Source organism: Odontesthes bonariensis, chromosome 20 (assembly GCF_027942865.1).
Source record: "Odontesthes bonariensis isolate fOdoBon6 chromosome 20, fOdoBon6.hap1, whole genome shotgun sequence".
NCBI lineage: Eukaryota > Metazoa > Chordata > Actinopteri > Atheriniformes > Atherinopsidae > Odontesthes > Odontesthes bonariensis.
The window spans coordinates 4,845,895-4,860,585 of record NC_134525.1 but is presented as its reverse complement, the minus strand read 5'-3'; the positions used below and the strand labels follow the sequence as shown (position 1 = coordinate 4,860,585).

The window sequence follows — 14,691 nt, the reverse complement described above, 5'->3', positions numbered from 1 at the left end:
GTCCGTGAGGAGGCTCCATCCTGCAAAACTGATCTGTCAGCTGTTGCACGAGAAAAATGGAACCTGACCGAAGAGGAATTTGTTTATCATTGGTGAAGAATTACTCATCCTGTAACCGTGTCCTCTACTTTATCTGAAAAAGAAAGAGCCATGAATTACAACAGTTTCATTAATCATTATTCCTTTTTGTATGTTTAATATGGTGTTAAGCAGATGAATAATACTTTTGTGTCTAATTTACAAGAAGCCTACAAAAAACAAAAAGGTACTGTAGTTTAAAAAAAAACATTTAAAAAGTGTCCTCTGCCCCCTGCTGGTGCTTTTTAAATATCAAATATCAAGCCCTCTACTGCACTCTAGTGGCCACCTCCCACATTGCAGCCCAGCTGATAAAATAATGACACCACACTTAATAAGTTTTGGATTTTCTTTCTTTTTTGTGGAAATATTTTACAGTTATATTACAGGTATTTAAATGCCCGGAGGGAAAAAAAAAAAACAAAAAAAAAAAAACAGTTTGGAGACACCAGAAACTAACACTAAGATGATGACAGCAACTTAATAGACAGAAACAGTCCGGACTGGATGGACAGACTTGACAGGTAGAGTGGGCAAAACTGACTGCTCAGCCCGTGACTAAACGTTAGAGGACGTCCAATAAATACTGCAAATGTTAACCCAAAAGACCGAAAACAGAAAATAAAGGAGAAACAAACGACGAGGAAAACAAGTGCTCTCCTTCTTTGAGTCCTTTGTAGTTCTTAGCAGCATATGTGTAGCTTCCAGAAACCAAAAACTTAAGAGAAACAGCGCACAGCTTCTGCAATCAACCAGAATTTTTAACACACGAAAGAACAGATAAGAAACATGGTAGCTCTAAGCTGTGTGTGGCCAGTGTGGAAAAGTGCTTAATATACAAAATCACACATATGAGTAACTTGCATCTTTGACATATAAAACAGCAAACGACAGATGGAGGGTTTGTTCTCCTCCAGCCACAATAGTTGGTTGACTTCAAAGTTCACAATTTTACAAGTTAAATACATGGTTTTTTTGTTTTTTGTTTTTTAGTATACAACATCTTAGCATAATATTTGGTAGTCTGACAGTGGCTCACAGAGTTTAAACATTAAACAGGCATAATCAAACCTTGGCTGGTGGTGTTAGAATTCACATCCTGGTTCTTCAGCTAAACATGTAGGAAACTATTATCTTTATTTTTCTTAAGTTAGGTTTGAATAACGCTTAACTTCTGGTGGTTAAGAACAGTCGACAAAATACCGTCTACCTTTTAGCAGTGTGAAAATATTCTGGTTGAATGCAGATACACTCCTGCATCAGCTTCCATTGGTTTTAATGTAACTTATAAAATAGATAATAAAATGTCTTCATAAATGGAAACTGATAAGTTCATGTACAAAAATGTCTCTTATATAAATTACACCAGTCTCCGATGATGATGATGATGATGTCTCTGCTCCTGTTAAGAGTTTTTTTTTATCTCCAAACCAAACCCTTACCCTCATACATACACACTCACATGCACGCGCGCACACGCAGAGTGGCGTGACCGAGGCCAACCCTGCTGATTTAGCTACACAACATGCTCTACACGTTACCCATCGTAGAGAAGAAAACAACAAAAGAAAACCATTCCCACTGAAATTAAATCTCTGAACATACAGTAACGCTACATCTCTTTCTCCTTCGTCTCTTCTCTGAATGCAAGACCACAAGCATGGTGCAGTTTTTGGGGCGCTGGATGGAGGCGACACCTCAGTTTGAGCTTGTGACCCTCGCTGCCGCCCGTCACTGTAGCTGCCTTGTTCTGGCTCCGCCTCTGCAGGTCCACGGCACGACCCCATTGGGCGGGGGGGGCGGGGGGATGTGCGTGACAACTGAATGGAGGAGGAGCTGGACCTCAACAATCAAACCGCATCTCCAGCGAATCGTCATAGCCCCGGTTGTCGTGCCCCGCCCCCGACAGGAAGGTGGCTGTGACGGGCGACCCCGTGGCCGTGGCTACGTTGAGGAGGGTGCTGCCAGGGGAACTGGTGGCCGGGCTACGGAGGGCAGCTGCGGTGATACTGGTGAGGTTGATGCCCAGTGTGAGTCGGGTTTGCTCCAGAGCCTTCTCTGGCACGGCGAAGGCCTCCAGCTTCTTCTCTCCGTTAGCCATGTAGGAGTTTTGGCAGCCGCGGCAGATACAGTCCAGACATGCCTGGAAACAACAGACAGAGTTTAAGACCTGATCATAAAAGCTGTGACCAGGACTCTAAATTAACACCCGCCAACCCGCCAAATGCGGGTGAAAGTTATTTTTGGCGTGTATTAAAAAAAACTCACTAGCCGGCTTGGCCGATGATAAATGAGGAACTTTACCATCTATTTCGTGGGACGCGATATTATTATATACAGTCTATGCGCGGGACGCGCAAGCACAGTTTCTATGGGAACGCATCCGCCGAGGCTGCTTTACTAGGGGAGTGGGCCACTCTTGGTTTGGAAATACGATAGACGCCGGTACAAATACAGACGCAAACACTAACAAAATGTGGCGATGGTTGGGACTGGCGGCCGTGAAGAGAAAAGATATGCCTGCCAAAGGAGGGGAGGAGGATGATATTGAACCTCGCGAAACACGCCGGCCACACTTTGTGAGAAAAGGGAAAAATGGAACGGATTTAGATGGGTCCGAAGACAGTTCAGAGAGCTCGGACGATGTTTAAGCATTTCACAGTATCCCCCTCATAATTAGTCTCTGCACATAGTTTTGTTTAATTTTGTGCATTATCTGCACTAAAACATGGTTAGAAAGTTGTTAAATATTTCCATTTTTGTAGATTCAGGGTTTACATGAATATAAATAAGTTTTAAAGTTATTTTTTTATGTACAAAAAATGTGACCCTGAATAGTATGTGAGGGTTGAGGAGTAATGAAATGTTAGAATAAGTTTTGTATGTACATAAGTGTAATTATTGTAATTATTTTAATTGGATATACATTAGTGATGCTCCGATCAGCATTTTTTGGACCGATCACCGATCACCAAAATCATGATCTGCCGATTGCCGATCACAGAAGGCATCGGACATTTCCACGCCGTTCATCTAGCAGAGAGTGCACCATTTATAGAAATTAAACCGCCAGAGGTAGCTGGGGACATGTAGAACAAGAATCTGGTGGAGTCGGCAGAGAACATTTTGATTTGGTTCTAAATGAAGTTTTCAAATCTGACTATGCAGAAATGAGTTTGATTCTGAATATGCTACAATAATTTTGTTCTATCATTTTGTTTTAATCATTAAAAAGAATGTAGTAAAAAAAACAACCAAGTAATGACAGGTGTATGTATTCCAACAAATGAAAAATCAACTTCGATATAGATTTCTGAGTTTACGGGGTGCACTTGAATGCACCATAAATCGCTCACACGCTTTACCGTACGACTCGATGTAAACGGGCACTCGATTTTCAAGTGTAGCTAGCCCGTGCCTCTCCGAAGCGCAGATGGCGTGACCGCAGTAAGTTTCACATCTTTCTGACACACTTTGAAGAAATTCCAGACAGGAGAGGTCATGTTGTCGAGATGCACTGTAGAGGTTTTGCCTGTTCGGTTCTGTACACACGTCACGTACCACATTAGAAAGTGGTCGCTAGTAATTTACGTCACGTGATCGGTTTTTTGATCGGCATATTTTTCCGATCGCCGATCATGATCGGAGCATCACTAATATAGATTCCCAATTTCACTGTAAAATGAATTTAAAGCTTTAGTTAATAAATTGATCAAATGAATTCAGTGGCTCTCATCTGTCTTTTTTGCACGGAAAAATATGTGGCTAGTGGAAATTCTGATTGGCTGGTAACTTCAGAAACTTACTAGCCACATTGGCTGGTGATCAAAAAAGTTAATTTAGAGCCCTGGCTGTGACAATACATAAAAAGTTAAAGAAAGCAGAGTATGTTAACCTCACGTATGACGGCTGATGTTTTAATGTAAACAAAGCAGTTAGCAGTTAAATATACTCAGCCTTTGTTTACTTCATATTTCCAAACATTCGCAGTAATAGGGCACCGCCTGTGGTGTGGGTGACGTAGTTATACATTGCGTACTGTACTGGATGCAGCTCTCACCTTGCGGTTGGAGTAGCAGGGACAGCGCTGCCCCCTGCAGGTCAACACTGAGGGGTTCTGAGTAGCTCGACCACACTTGCAGCCCTTCTTCTCCACAGGCTTCTTATACAGTGGCTTTGAGGGGCTGGGTGGGTGTGTCAGGGGGTGAGCGTGAGGGTGTTGGGGGGCTCTGTCACGGGGCTGTGTGCGGGGCTTGGGGGCCCCTGGCCTGGCCTTGGTGTAAGCTTTCTTGGCGGACCCGTGGTGCTCTATAGGTTTTTTCAGTGCCTTATTGGAGACCAGCACAGTCTTGGCCACCTTAGGGGGGCCACCGTTAGGCACAGGTGCTAGATGGGGGTGCGGCGAGATTGCAGGGAACTTGGGCTCAAGTTTGGTGGTGCAACCAGGATTGGGGTGCTGGGGGGAGCTGATGGCACCAATGGCAGGCCCTCGCAGAAGGCTGGAAATGGGGAGGGGCTGCACCTTCTCGCTGTCGCTTTCTGAGTGGGAGCGCTTGCGATGGCACCGCACAGGTACGCGGGGGATGACTATTGAGGGCTGAAGGGGAGGCTGTAGAGAGGGCTGCGGGTGAGGTTTGAGAGGGTGAGGGCTGTTCTCAGGAGGCAGAGAGGGGATGAGGCGGGACGATTCGGGGCCAGATGGGCAGCGCGACCCGTTGAGGCTCGCCTGAGGTACAGAGTGGTGGTACTCTGGCTGGGGATTGGGCTCAGACGTGTCGGGGTCGGTGTCCGTCTCCAGAGTCCTGAGCACCTCCTCGACACTCAACAACAGAGGCCCGCCACCGTGTTTTAGGTCTTCCCCGAAGGTGCTGATGTCACAAAGCCCCGCCTCCCCACTCCCCGTGACGCTCACACACACCGGCACCTCTTCTGAGAAGCTCTCCTGCTTTGCAACACCTACACCCGTTTCTATGGAGATGGGTTGCAGTGTGTCTGAACCGACCAGGCCGTTACAATCATGAAGTCCGTTAATACTCATGGGGCTCCGCTCCTCGCCCTTGATCTCCCTCGTGGGTGGAGCCTCATCGGACTGAACCACCTTTGAGGTGGACGCAGTCTGTGACAGCGCGACTGAATCTGAAACGTCCTCCGCCTCATTCTCAGCCAACGTGAGGCCCTCGTTGAGGATAGCCTGGAGGTCCGGCGAGTCACTGGCTGCGCTGGCTATGTGCGGTGCAAGTGGCGACTGAGTGATGTAGACGCAGAGCTTCCTGTAACAGTGGACGAGCAAAGAGAGCTGCCTGTTTTCCTCAAAGCGGGTATAGTCCTTACACCAACTGCAGGACGGCTTCAGCTGCATCCTCAGACCCCTACAGCCTCGACAGACGTAGTGCTGACATGATGAGTTGGTGGGAGCGATGGGGTCCTGCAGCAGGTGACCTGAACACGAGAGAGAAAATAAAGAAAGATAAATCTATCACTCACTAGGGCTGCAACGATTCGTCGACGTTGTCGACAAAAATCGATAACAGAAATAGTCGACAATGAAGTCTATTGTCGACTATTGTTGCCAGACGTGTTTTTCCAACAGAGTGAGACATCTTACTTAATTACAATCTCTGCCGAGAGTCGCACATGCACGATAACGTACACAGAAATGGCGGCGTCCAACACATTAGCTACGCGTACCAAAACTTCTAAAGTTTGGGAGCATTTTAGCCTGGATACGGCGAATAAAAAGATTACTTGCAAGTAGGGGTGCGCGATCTGACGATATAAAATCGTGACTGGCGAGGAAGAGTGGAGAATCGCAGGCGATCTACCAAATTAGAGAAACCGTATAGATCGCCTTTGCCAATCAGCACAATGATTTTTATTTTTTATTTTAATGCTGGTTCCCGCCGATGCGGCAGACGTAGGGCGTCCTTAACCTAACCGACCAATCATAGCGAACTGTGCGTCGTGACACTTTCTTACACGCCTCCATGTTGTGTTTGTAAAAACTTAGAAAACGCATGGACAGCCATGGCTGAAAGCCAAGCCGACGAGCTGGTGAAGAAGAGGAAATCCACCTCTGTAATTTGGAATTGGTTCGGGTTTTCTTCTACCCTAACCCACTGCTGCTGGTCCACATCAGGAATGGGAACAGCAGCAGCGGCACCATCCACAGCACATCCATAGCGGCGCACGGGAGAAACTCACGGCCAGCAGCAGCACTCTCGGGACGGATGAGGAAACCGCTAGCTCGTAAGCTAACTACGGTGCAAGAGAAAAGGGATGCACCGCGACCGTGACAAACATTACACAGTTGAAAAGTATTCCTTTAGGGCGCTCTGGTGATGGCAGTGCTTCACTGTGGCTGCAGTAAATGAACATGCAGCGTTGCTCATCTGTTGCTAAATGGCATCATGAGGTGGAGTCCAGTCGTCATCAGCGGTTCCTTTTTCTATTTCCGGTTGCTTCACTCTCACTGTGTCAGATGTCATCAATTAGATCATTATTTTTCATCTTGAATTGGGTTACAGTTGAATTACAATGTGTTGATTGCCAAATTATTTCTTTTACTCCTTAGCTCTTCTGTGGTTCAGCATGTCGACTTAACTCTACTGTAATTGGTCTTTTTTTTTTTTTTTGGATGGAAGATTGTGATAAAAAAATCGAAATCGTGATTTTATGCAAAAAAATCGTGATACAACATTTTTTCCATATCGCCCACCCCTACTTGCAAGGTTTGCAAAGCAGCACCTCGGTGATGCACGAAGATTAAAAGAGAAAGCACGTCGGGCAGTCGAACGAAACGGAGTCTGACTCGCCTCGGTAAGATTCAAGTAACAGTCAAGTCAATACGTTTTGTTTTTGATGTACATTTTATAAGCGTTTTTTTCGCTTTAAAAGAGAGCTTTAATGTTATGCCTGACAAACGTATTTTACTATTTTACTTGATTGTAATTAATGATTTATTTTTTATAAAAACACATTTGCCTGTGTTTGGAGAGGTTGGAGAGGTGTATTTATTTATGGATTTATGTCTATACTGACCGAGCACTGTGCCTAATTGGTTTTAGATGGGACATTTTTATTTACTTTTTGTATGAATCAGCAGCAAATTTGAATAAAAGGTGCATTTTTCATTGAAGTACCCATCTTTCTTGTGTTTATTATCATTTGCCACATAATTAAAGCAACTTCATGCAAAATTTAAGAAAAAATTAATCATTATCCGATTAGTCGACTAATCGTTTCAATAGTTGGTGACTAGTTGACTACTAAAATAGTCGTTAGTTGCAGCCCTATCACTCACACCACAGGGAACGTGCAGAACAGCTCACAGTGATGATTAAATAAAAAGCAACACAGTTCACACCAGCAGAGGCAGAGCAATAAATTCTGTATCCAACAAAGTATGGCACATCTGGTATCAGAGTAAACCCACAATATCATAAATCACGACCCAGGCTTTAATGATGGTTTATTGACTACAGCTTCCTTCTCTGCTATATTTCAACAGCTCCCCGAAGCAGCACGTATTTGTAAACCTGAGCGGTGCTTGGCAGCCAACCGGACTGAATGACAGCTGCTCTTTGAGAGGAGCTTCCTTAGCAACGCTGGCTGCTACAGAGTGCAGCTGCACATGGGGGTGGGGGGTGGGTGGGAGGAGATGAAGACCCATTCATAAGAGACAACTGACCCTACACAGACTGACTGATAAATCCCCCATAATGACAGGAAGTCTATATTTAACATACTGCACGGCTTGCTTCATATTGATGTGCTTATAAAGCGTAGATGGAGGCTGTCGGAAAGAATGATAAAGACACTCTTCACATCCCTCCAGAGATACCGGTAACACATATTCAACCTCCAGCTCATGGAATATTCATAAAGATTTCATACGGTCATAAATTTATTGATAACTTGCTAAAAAGTATACCATAGCTGTAGCTGTATGTGGACTAAAACAACATCATTTCTTTCTGTTTTCTCCCCAGCAGCCAGACTTTCTTGTAATATTTTAAAGTGGTCTTGAGATATAGGTCTCCAGACTTTCTGAAAGTCATTCAAAGTTTTCTTTAAATATTGGCTGCTTTTTCACTAAAGTTTCCACTGTCCTTAACACTTAACTCTGACCTATTCGAACATAAAAAAGGCTCTTAACTCAAGGGATTAACCAGTGTTGTTTCTACACATAACAGACAACTTAGCAAAGAAGCCGTTTTAAATTGTGTTTTTACACACTTTGTTATTAGCAGCCTGTCACAAAGACACATAATTTATCCCATTTCTTTAGTTTCATCTATGAAAAAACACCAAAGATAACACAGTTTGACAGACAGGAAATAGTATTTTTGCTCAAACAAGATGATTCCCAAAGAGCTATGATCTGAAAACTTGGCATTTCTCAGCATGGTGTGCATTACATTACGTTTTGCTTACAAAATATAACAAAACGAGGGGTGGATCATGACTTAGTAATAAAAGTGAATCATCTTGCTACAGACATACTGCCGTTTCTTGAATTAATAGTGAAAACTGTGCATTAAATATGCATTTAAAATAAAAGCTGAAGTGTATTTTACAAATTAGCATTAGCAAACAAACCACAGAATGTTTTTGTAACCTACATTTAATTGACATTTTAAACCTTAATACTGAAGTAAACACTTTAAACTAACTTTAACGCTTTAATCTTTGCTGTATTTTCTGATTGATTTATTAGAAAATAGGAGAAAAAGGTTTGAAAACATAAGGTGCTTTACATCCAGTATGTGGAAGCACTGATATTCAACAGCATGAACAGAGAAACGCCCCACTGCTGCCAAACAACACACAGAGGGGGGTGTGTCATGATGGGTGGAGCAGTAAACAACACACAGAGGGGGGTGTGTCATGATGGGTGGAGCAGTAAATCATGTCGTCTTCACAGCACGTCAGAATTTCACAGATTCAAATCTCAACTGATCAAATCGAGCAAAACCAGAAAAACCTTGTGATCGTCTCGATTGGTTTATTTTCATGCAGTGACAGAATGAACGGAAAAAGCAACAAAGACAAGCCAGACATCTCTCTCAACACATTCCTCACATGACTCACACAAGAGAGTTTGCAAAAATCTGCATGCTGAGGAGCCTCAAATGTCTCCATTTCAGTCCAAACTAAATATTTTCAAACATTTCTAATCATGAGTCTTTGAAATGGTGAGGGAAGTGTGTTTGAGCCTTGATGGTATAAGCAACAATAATAAAGCATGGTGCACTATCATAATGTTTTTATTTGTAAGTGACATATTTACAGCTTACCTTTAAAGTGAAACAGTACGCCACATTTTAAGACATTTAAAAAAAACTCCCCATTTAATCTAATCTGATCTGGATAAAGATTATTTACGTCTTTATGTAAGGGAACTAATTTGATTGCAAATGAATTGAGTTCATGTTTAAAAGTTAGAACCATGGTGCTCTGAGGCACGTAACATGAGTTAAAGGGACAGTTCGCCTCTTTTGACATGAAGCTGTATGACATCCCATATTAGCAACATCATTTATGAACATCTTCTTACCCCCTGCTGCGTCCTGTGAGCCGAGTTCCAGCCGAGTTTTGGCGTCCACGAAGGTAGTCCGGCTAGTTGGCTGGGGCTAGAAAAATAAAGCATCTTGCTTCTCAAAACAATATGCGTTCAAAAGAGTAATACATTTGCATCACAAAATCATTCTCGATGAAAAAGTCAGACCTCACATCGCTTGACGCTATTTTTCTCTCCCTTGATATCAATGCGTTCAGCCACCTAGCGATAGCCGCACCTGTTACGGTGTTTCCTGCTCGGTCTGCACTTCGGTCTACACAGCAGGCAGTGATACGAAGGGAGAAAAAATAGTGCCAAGCGATGTGAGGTCTGACTTTTTCCTAGAGAACGATTTTGTGATGAAAATGTATTACTCTTTTGAACGCATATTATTTTAAGAAGCAAAACGCTTTATTTTTTTTGCCCCTGCCAACTAGCCGGACTACCTTTATGTAGTGTTCATAAATGTTCATATGTTCATAAATGATGTTGCTAATATGGGATGTCATACAGCTTCATGTCAAAAGAGGCGAACTATCCCTTTAACCTTTTAAAATCTATGAACAAATTTTCTTCTTACTTTGTCTGGGTTATTTCAAAATACAACAAAGTTATAGAAAAATAGCTTCGAAAAGTATTAACAATTACTGTTCTCTAATAAAATATAAAATAGTCGTTACTTTTTTTGCCACTGCTCGTCACCAAGTAATACTGATGGGGGAGATTTACGACCCAAAAACACGTATTCACACAGACATGTTGTGCATGAATAAAACAATCATCAGACACACTCACCGCAGACCAAGCAGGACAGGGACTGTCGGAAGAACGGCAGCAGCTTGCAGAGCTCCGCCAGGGCCCGGGGGTCTCGGGGGTCGCACTGCAGCACCGAGCGGCTCGCGGACACGTAGAGAGAGGTCGCATTCACCGGGTTCATCTCAGCTGGCTTGGCCCTTCGGCTCCGATCCGGTCCGGTCCGGTCCGTTAAGATGTATTAACACGTTAAAACTTCCAAAGTCATTCAATAAAAAGACAAACTAGCCGCTGGAGCCAGCGGTAGTCCCGCGGTCTGTGGGCTGAAATTGCTTTGCAGCGAGCATAGATGAGTGTGACGGCCTCATAAATCCCACATATATTATATATGTATTATATACTTCTATAGTAGAAGTCTAAATCCCACATATACAGAAGTCTGCGCGCAGAGCAATCTGGGTTACCTTGGTTACTCATCCCCCAGTCACAGCCAATCCATCCTCAATGTGGTGCCCAGGTTCGAGAGCACTCGAGTTTTGGATCGGATATTTCAATCACAAGAGAGTCGACCATGCATAGAAATACCTGTTTACCCACATCCATTCGGTTTATTTCCATACCCCAGCGTGAGATGTGATGAGACAAAGCATCGTGTGTCTCTGCTTCCACCCGGTTAACTTGCGGCGGCTCCAAAATTCACACGGGGGCTTTCGTGACAAAGTGGTCCTGTTCGCGGTGGGTTCCCGGGGATAAATCCATGGTTCAGATGCATGCTCGTCCCGGGTTTTCACGTCGGTTCAGAGCTGGTATCACACAAAGCATTTAGTATCCCACGCAAGGGGCTCCCGTGGCTCCTGTTTCCACTGAGCAGGCTCGACACGGTTTGTGTTATTGTTCGCAGAGATTCATGGCGGCTCGAAAACAAAACAGGCCGCTCCGGGTTGAAATAATGGTCCTTCTGGGGCGAGAAACGCCGACAGCTGCACGTCAATGGGAGGGGGCACGGGTTAAAGGGAGGCTGCAGCTATTTCAACAAAACTAGCCCCGTAGCTCCAATGGTTCTGTCGGTGCACTGAAAAACAAATCAAGCGAAAGCACCGGGCTCTGGTGACAGTGCTAGCCGCCTCAGCTGCACCAGGAGGCCGGATACCAACGCAGGCCGCTTCCCACTTCACGGGATTAGCGGGAGTTTTTCCGTTCTCGGTGCTCACCTCGGTGGGAATGTAGCGGGAGGTGGAGGATTTAAAGTAAATTAAACCCTCTAGTTGCTTTTCATAGACCCCAGAGTGTCAATGAAGACCGATAATGAATAATTTCCCTGTTTGTGTACGTTGCTATCGTTAGCCGCGGTGTATTCCTCACACCTCCCGTTGCTCCTCCGTATACAAACAAGGGGGCGCTGTTGCACAGATCTCGCGAGAACACAAGTAACGCGGCTGATTTTAAACAGTCAAATGTGTATTTTGGCACGAAAACAGTGTTTTTATGTTATTTAGAACAATAAACGTTTTAACCTACAAAGATCTGATGTCGAATTAGTGTTTATTTAGATTAATTGTACTTAACTTTCAAGTAAATGATTTCCAAGTCTACCACAATGAATATAACAGTAATGTTTAAGGTTTTTTTGTATGATTATTTATGATTTCTTCTTAATTTTTGTGTGATATCTATTATTTCGTCTTCTTTGTATGATTATGTATTATTTCCTCTTCTCCCCTTTTCTTCTTCTTCTCCTCAACAGCTATTTGACAACAAAAGACAGACTTATTTGACCATCAAATAGATAGTGCAGAAATAAAACAGCTGTATGTATCTTTATTTAGTCAATAAATAAAAAGACAGATTAATTAGATCCACTATATGATACTATTACTAGTACTAACTAACACTAAAACTACTAGTGATAATTTTAATCTGCCTTTTACTTTCTAATCTGTATTTCCATCCACCAATTAAAATGTTTTTCAAAGACTTAAAATAAATTTAGTTAGAAATGCAGAAATCCATCAACAATAAGACAAAAATCCTACATTTATGGTAGCTAGTGACGGTGTAATTGTCCTTTCTTGCATTGCTCTTGTGTAATAACCTTCAATTGTGACATTCATATACACACAGTCACTATTTTTCTGAACTGATGACTTATTCAGTAAGAACTGGGGTCACGGTTTAACCATATTTCATCAGTTGAGGTTTGGTCATTTTTTTCCCAGTAAAAACAGGAAAGAAAACCCTTAATCATACCATTACATGAGCAATTGTCAGATTACAGGCTCACTGACGATTGTTGGATCATCAAACAACAACAAAGCAGCAGCATTAATTCAGTTAATTTTTTTCTTATCAAAGTACTGTAAGGGGACAAAATTAGAGAACAAACATTATATAAAGGCAGCTAATTAGAGCCATTGCTTCACTTACAGCTTAAGATAACACTGTATTATCAGTGTTATATAACTGCTGTCAGTAAAATAGTTTATCTTATAAATTATCAATGAATTGTATGTATGTTGATGCTGCATCATCCGCATTTTTACAAATGTGACATGTCAAAAATAAAAAAAGCTTTAGTTTTTATTATTTTGTACTTCAGTTATTGACCATAGAAAGAGTTTATGTACATACTTCTGGGTTGTCAAAGAAATACTCAACACTTCTGGACTCGTCGCAAAATTTAGACCAAAGAAACATTCTTCAAAGCCCAAAATGTTTAACATGTATTTGAATTAAGCCTCCCGTCTTCCCTTTGATTCTCAGGCTGATTTCTACAGCTGTAGCTTCCTTTACCTGCATGTTTTACATAAGAGTTATGGTGATAACTTAACCCCTTAACGCCTATTGTCGCATATATGCTACAAACCGTTTGACTCAATCAACCAGCTGAGATAGCATCTTTATTCCCCCAATGCCGGTTAGTTATCTGTTATCTTATTATTGACCATTATGCCTGGTCTTGCAAATAAGCAACATACCAAATTACATCCCAAACATACCAAATTGACTCCGAATTGACCAGGATGCCTGTTGTCGCAAATTTGCAACATACCAAAATTTCTATTTATTTTTTGTGCAAAAGTTAAATCAATAATCTCGGCATTATTTACCATCTACTTAAAGGCTAAAACACACACAAAACATTTTTTTATATACAGCTATATAAATTCAGGCGTTAAGGGGTTAAAGGTGCTGCTTGTGAACTAACAGGGTGAAGAAAGAAGGTGGACAAATGGAAACAAAGGACTCATCATGAAAGTGCGACAATGCTGACTTACTAAAAATGGCTACAAACCTCCTCCCATGCAATGACTTCTTTAAAAAAAAAAGACAATTTGTATGATGTAAACACACTGATATAATCTAACCGTGCAATCTTTCAGCCCTTATCTTTTCTTCCTCTTTTTTTGTCTGAATGGTTGCTGACTGGCTGGGACTTTCCACGTTGTCACTTCCACTTGGTTGAATTGAAGACTGAAAATACTCCATTTTAAGGGTTAAGGCTAGCATCTTCAGAAATGACCAATGCTGTGTCGAAGTATTCGTCCAACAGCACTGAAAACATGCCTTTGCTTACTCAAAAGAAATTAATTTAGTCTTTGAGTTTGATAAGAACTACAACAATGATCTGATATGTGTGTCAGTTTTGATCATTTTTACTCAGGTAAAAAATAGTCTGATCTTTTAAAACAAAAGTTAAAAAAAATAATCAAAAGTATTAAATGTTTTATTTTTATTCTAAAAATAATTATAAAATAAGATTCAACCTTGTTTCTTTTGTAATGAAACAAAACTCTTCTGAAGCCGCAGATGTTTTTCTCTAATAAAAACACAAATAAAGACGTATTTCATCACATTTCTTACAGGCAAACTTTCAATTAATTTCATTACATTACGGTCATTTTGCAGACGCTTTTATCCAAAGCGACTTACAATAAGTGTGTTCCACATCGGTAGGCAAAAGAACTTCAGGTTAGAGGCCTGCGCGGGACTCCCGCATGATTCAGACGTTCGCGTTACTTCTCACGGAAGTTCTTGTCATTGGCTTGAGGAAAGAAACATGATCTTAGCTGCGCACACCGCTGTCCGATCCTTCACGTGGGGCACATAGTGCAGGAGCGCATTAGATGGCACAAGCAGCTGAGGCTTTACAGCAATAAGCCTACCCAACATACCTACCAAAATATACCGTGAATATTAAGAATAATACATTGTACATATGTTATATGCCACTCCTCACATTTCCATTCTTGGAAGTAAAAGTATATATTTTTAGTTAATATGATTTTAAACACAGCGTGATG

General features: G+C 42.1%; 1 protein-coding gene across 1 annotated transcript; it reads right to left on the bottom strand.

Annotated features, from left to right (window-relative positions):
• Positions 1-413: 413 nt before the first annotated feature.
• On the bottom strand, positions 414-11,774 carry LOC142370142 (E3 ubiquitin-protein ligase MSL2-like). The gene is made up of 3 exons (XM_075452588.1): positions 10,433-11,774; positions 4,139-5,517; positions 414-2,221 (listed from the first exon to the last, which is right to left on the bottom strand). Exons 1-3 carry the CDS (start codon positions 10,572-10,574, stop codon positions 1,922-1,924), a joined length of 1,821 nt encoding a protein of 606 aa, XP_075308703.1. The 5' UTR covers positions 10,575-11,774; the 3' UTR covers positions 414-1,921.
• Between the last annotated feature and the right edge of the window lie 2,917 nt (positions 11,775-14,691).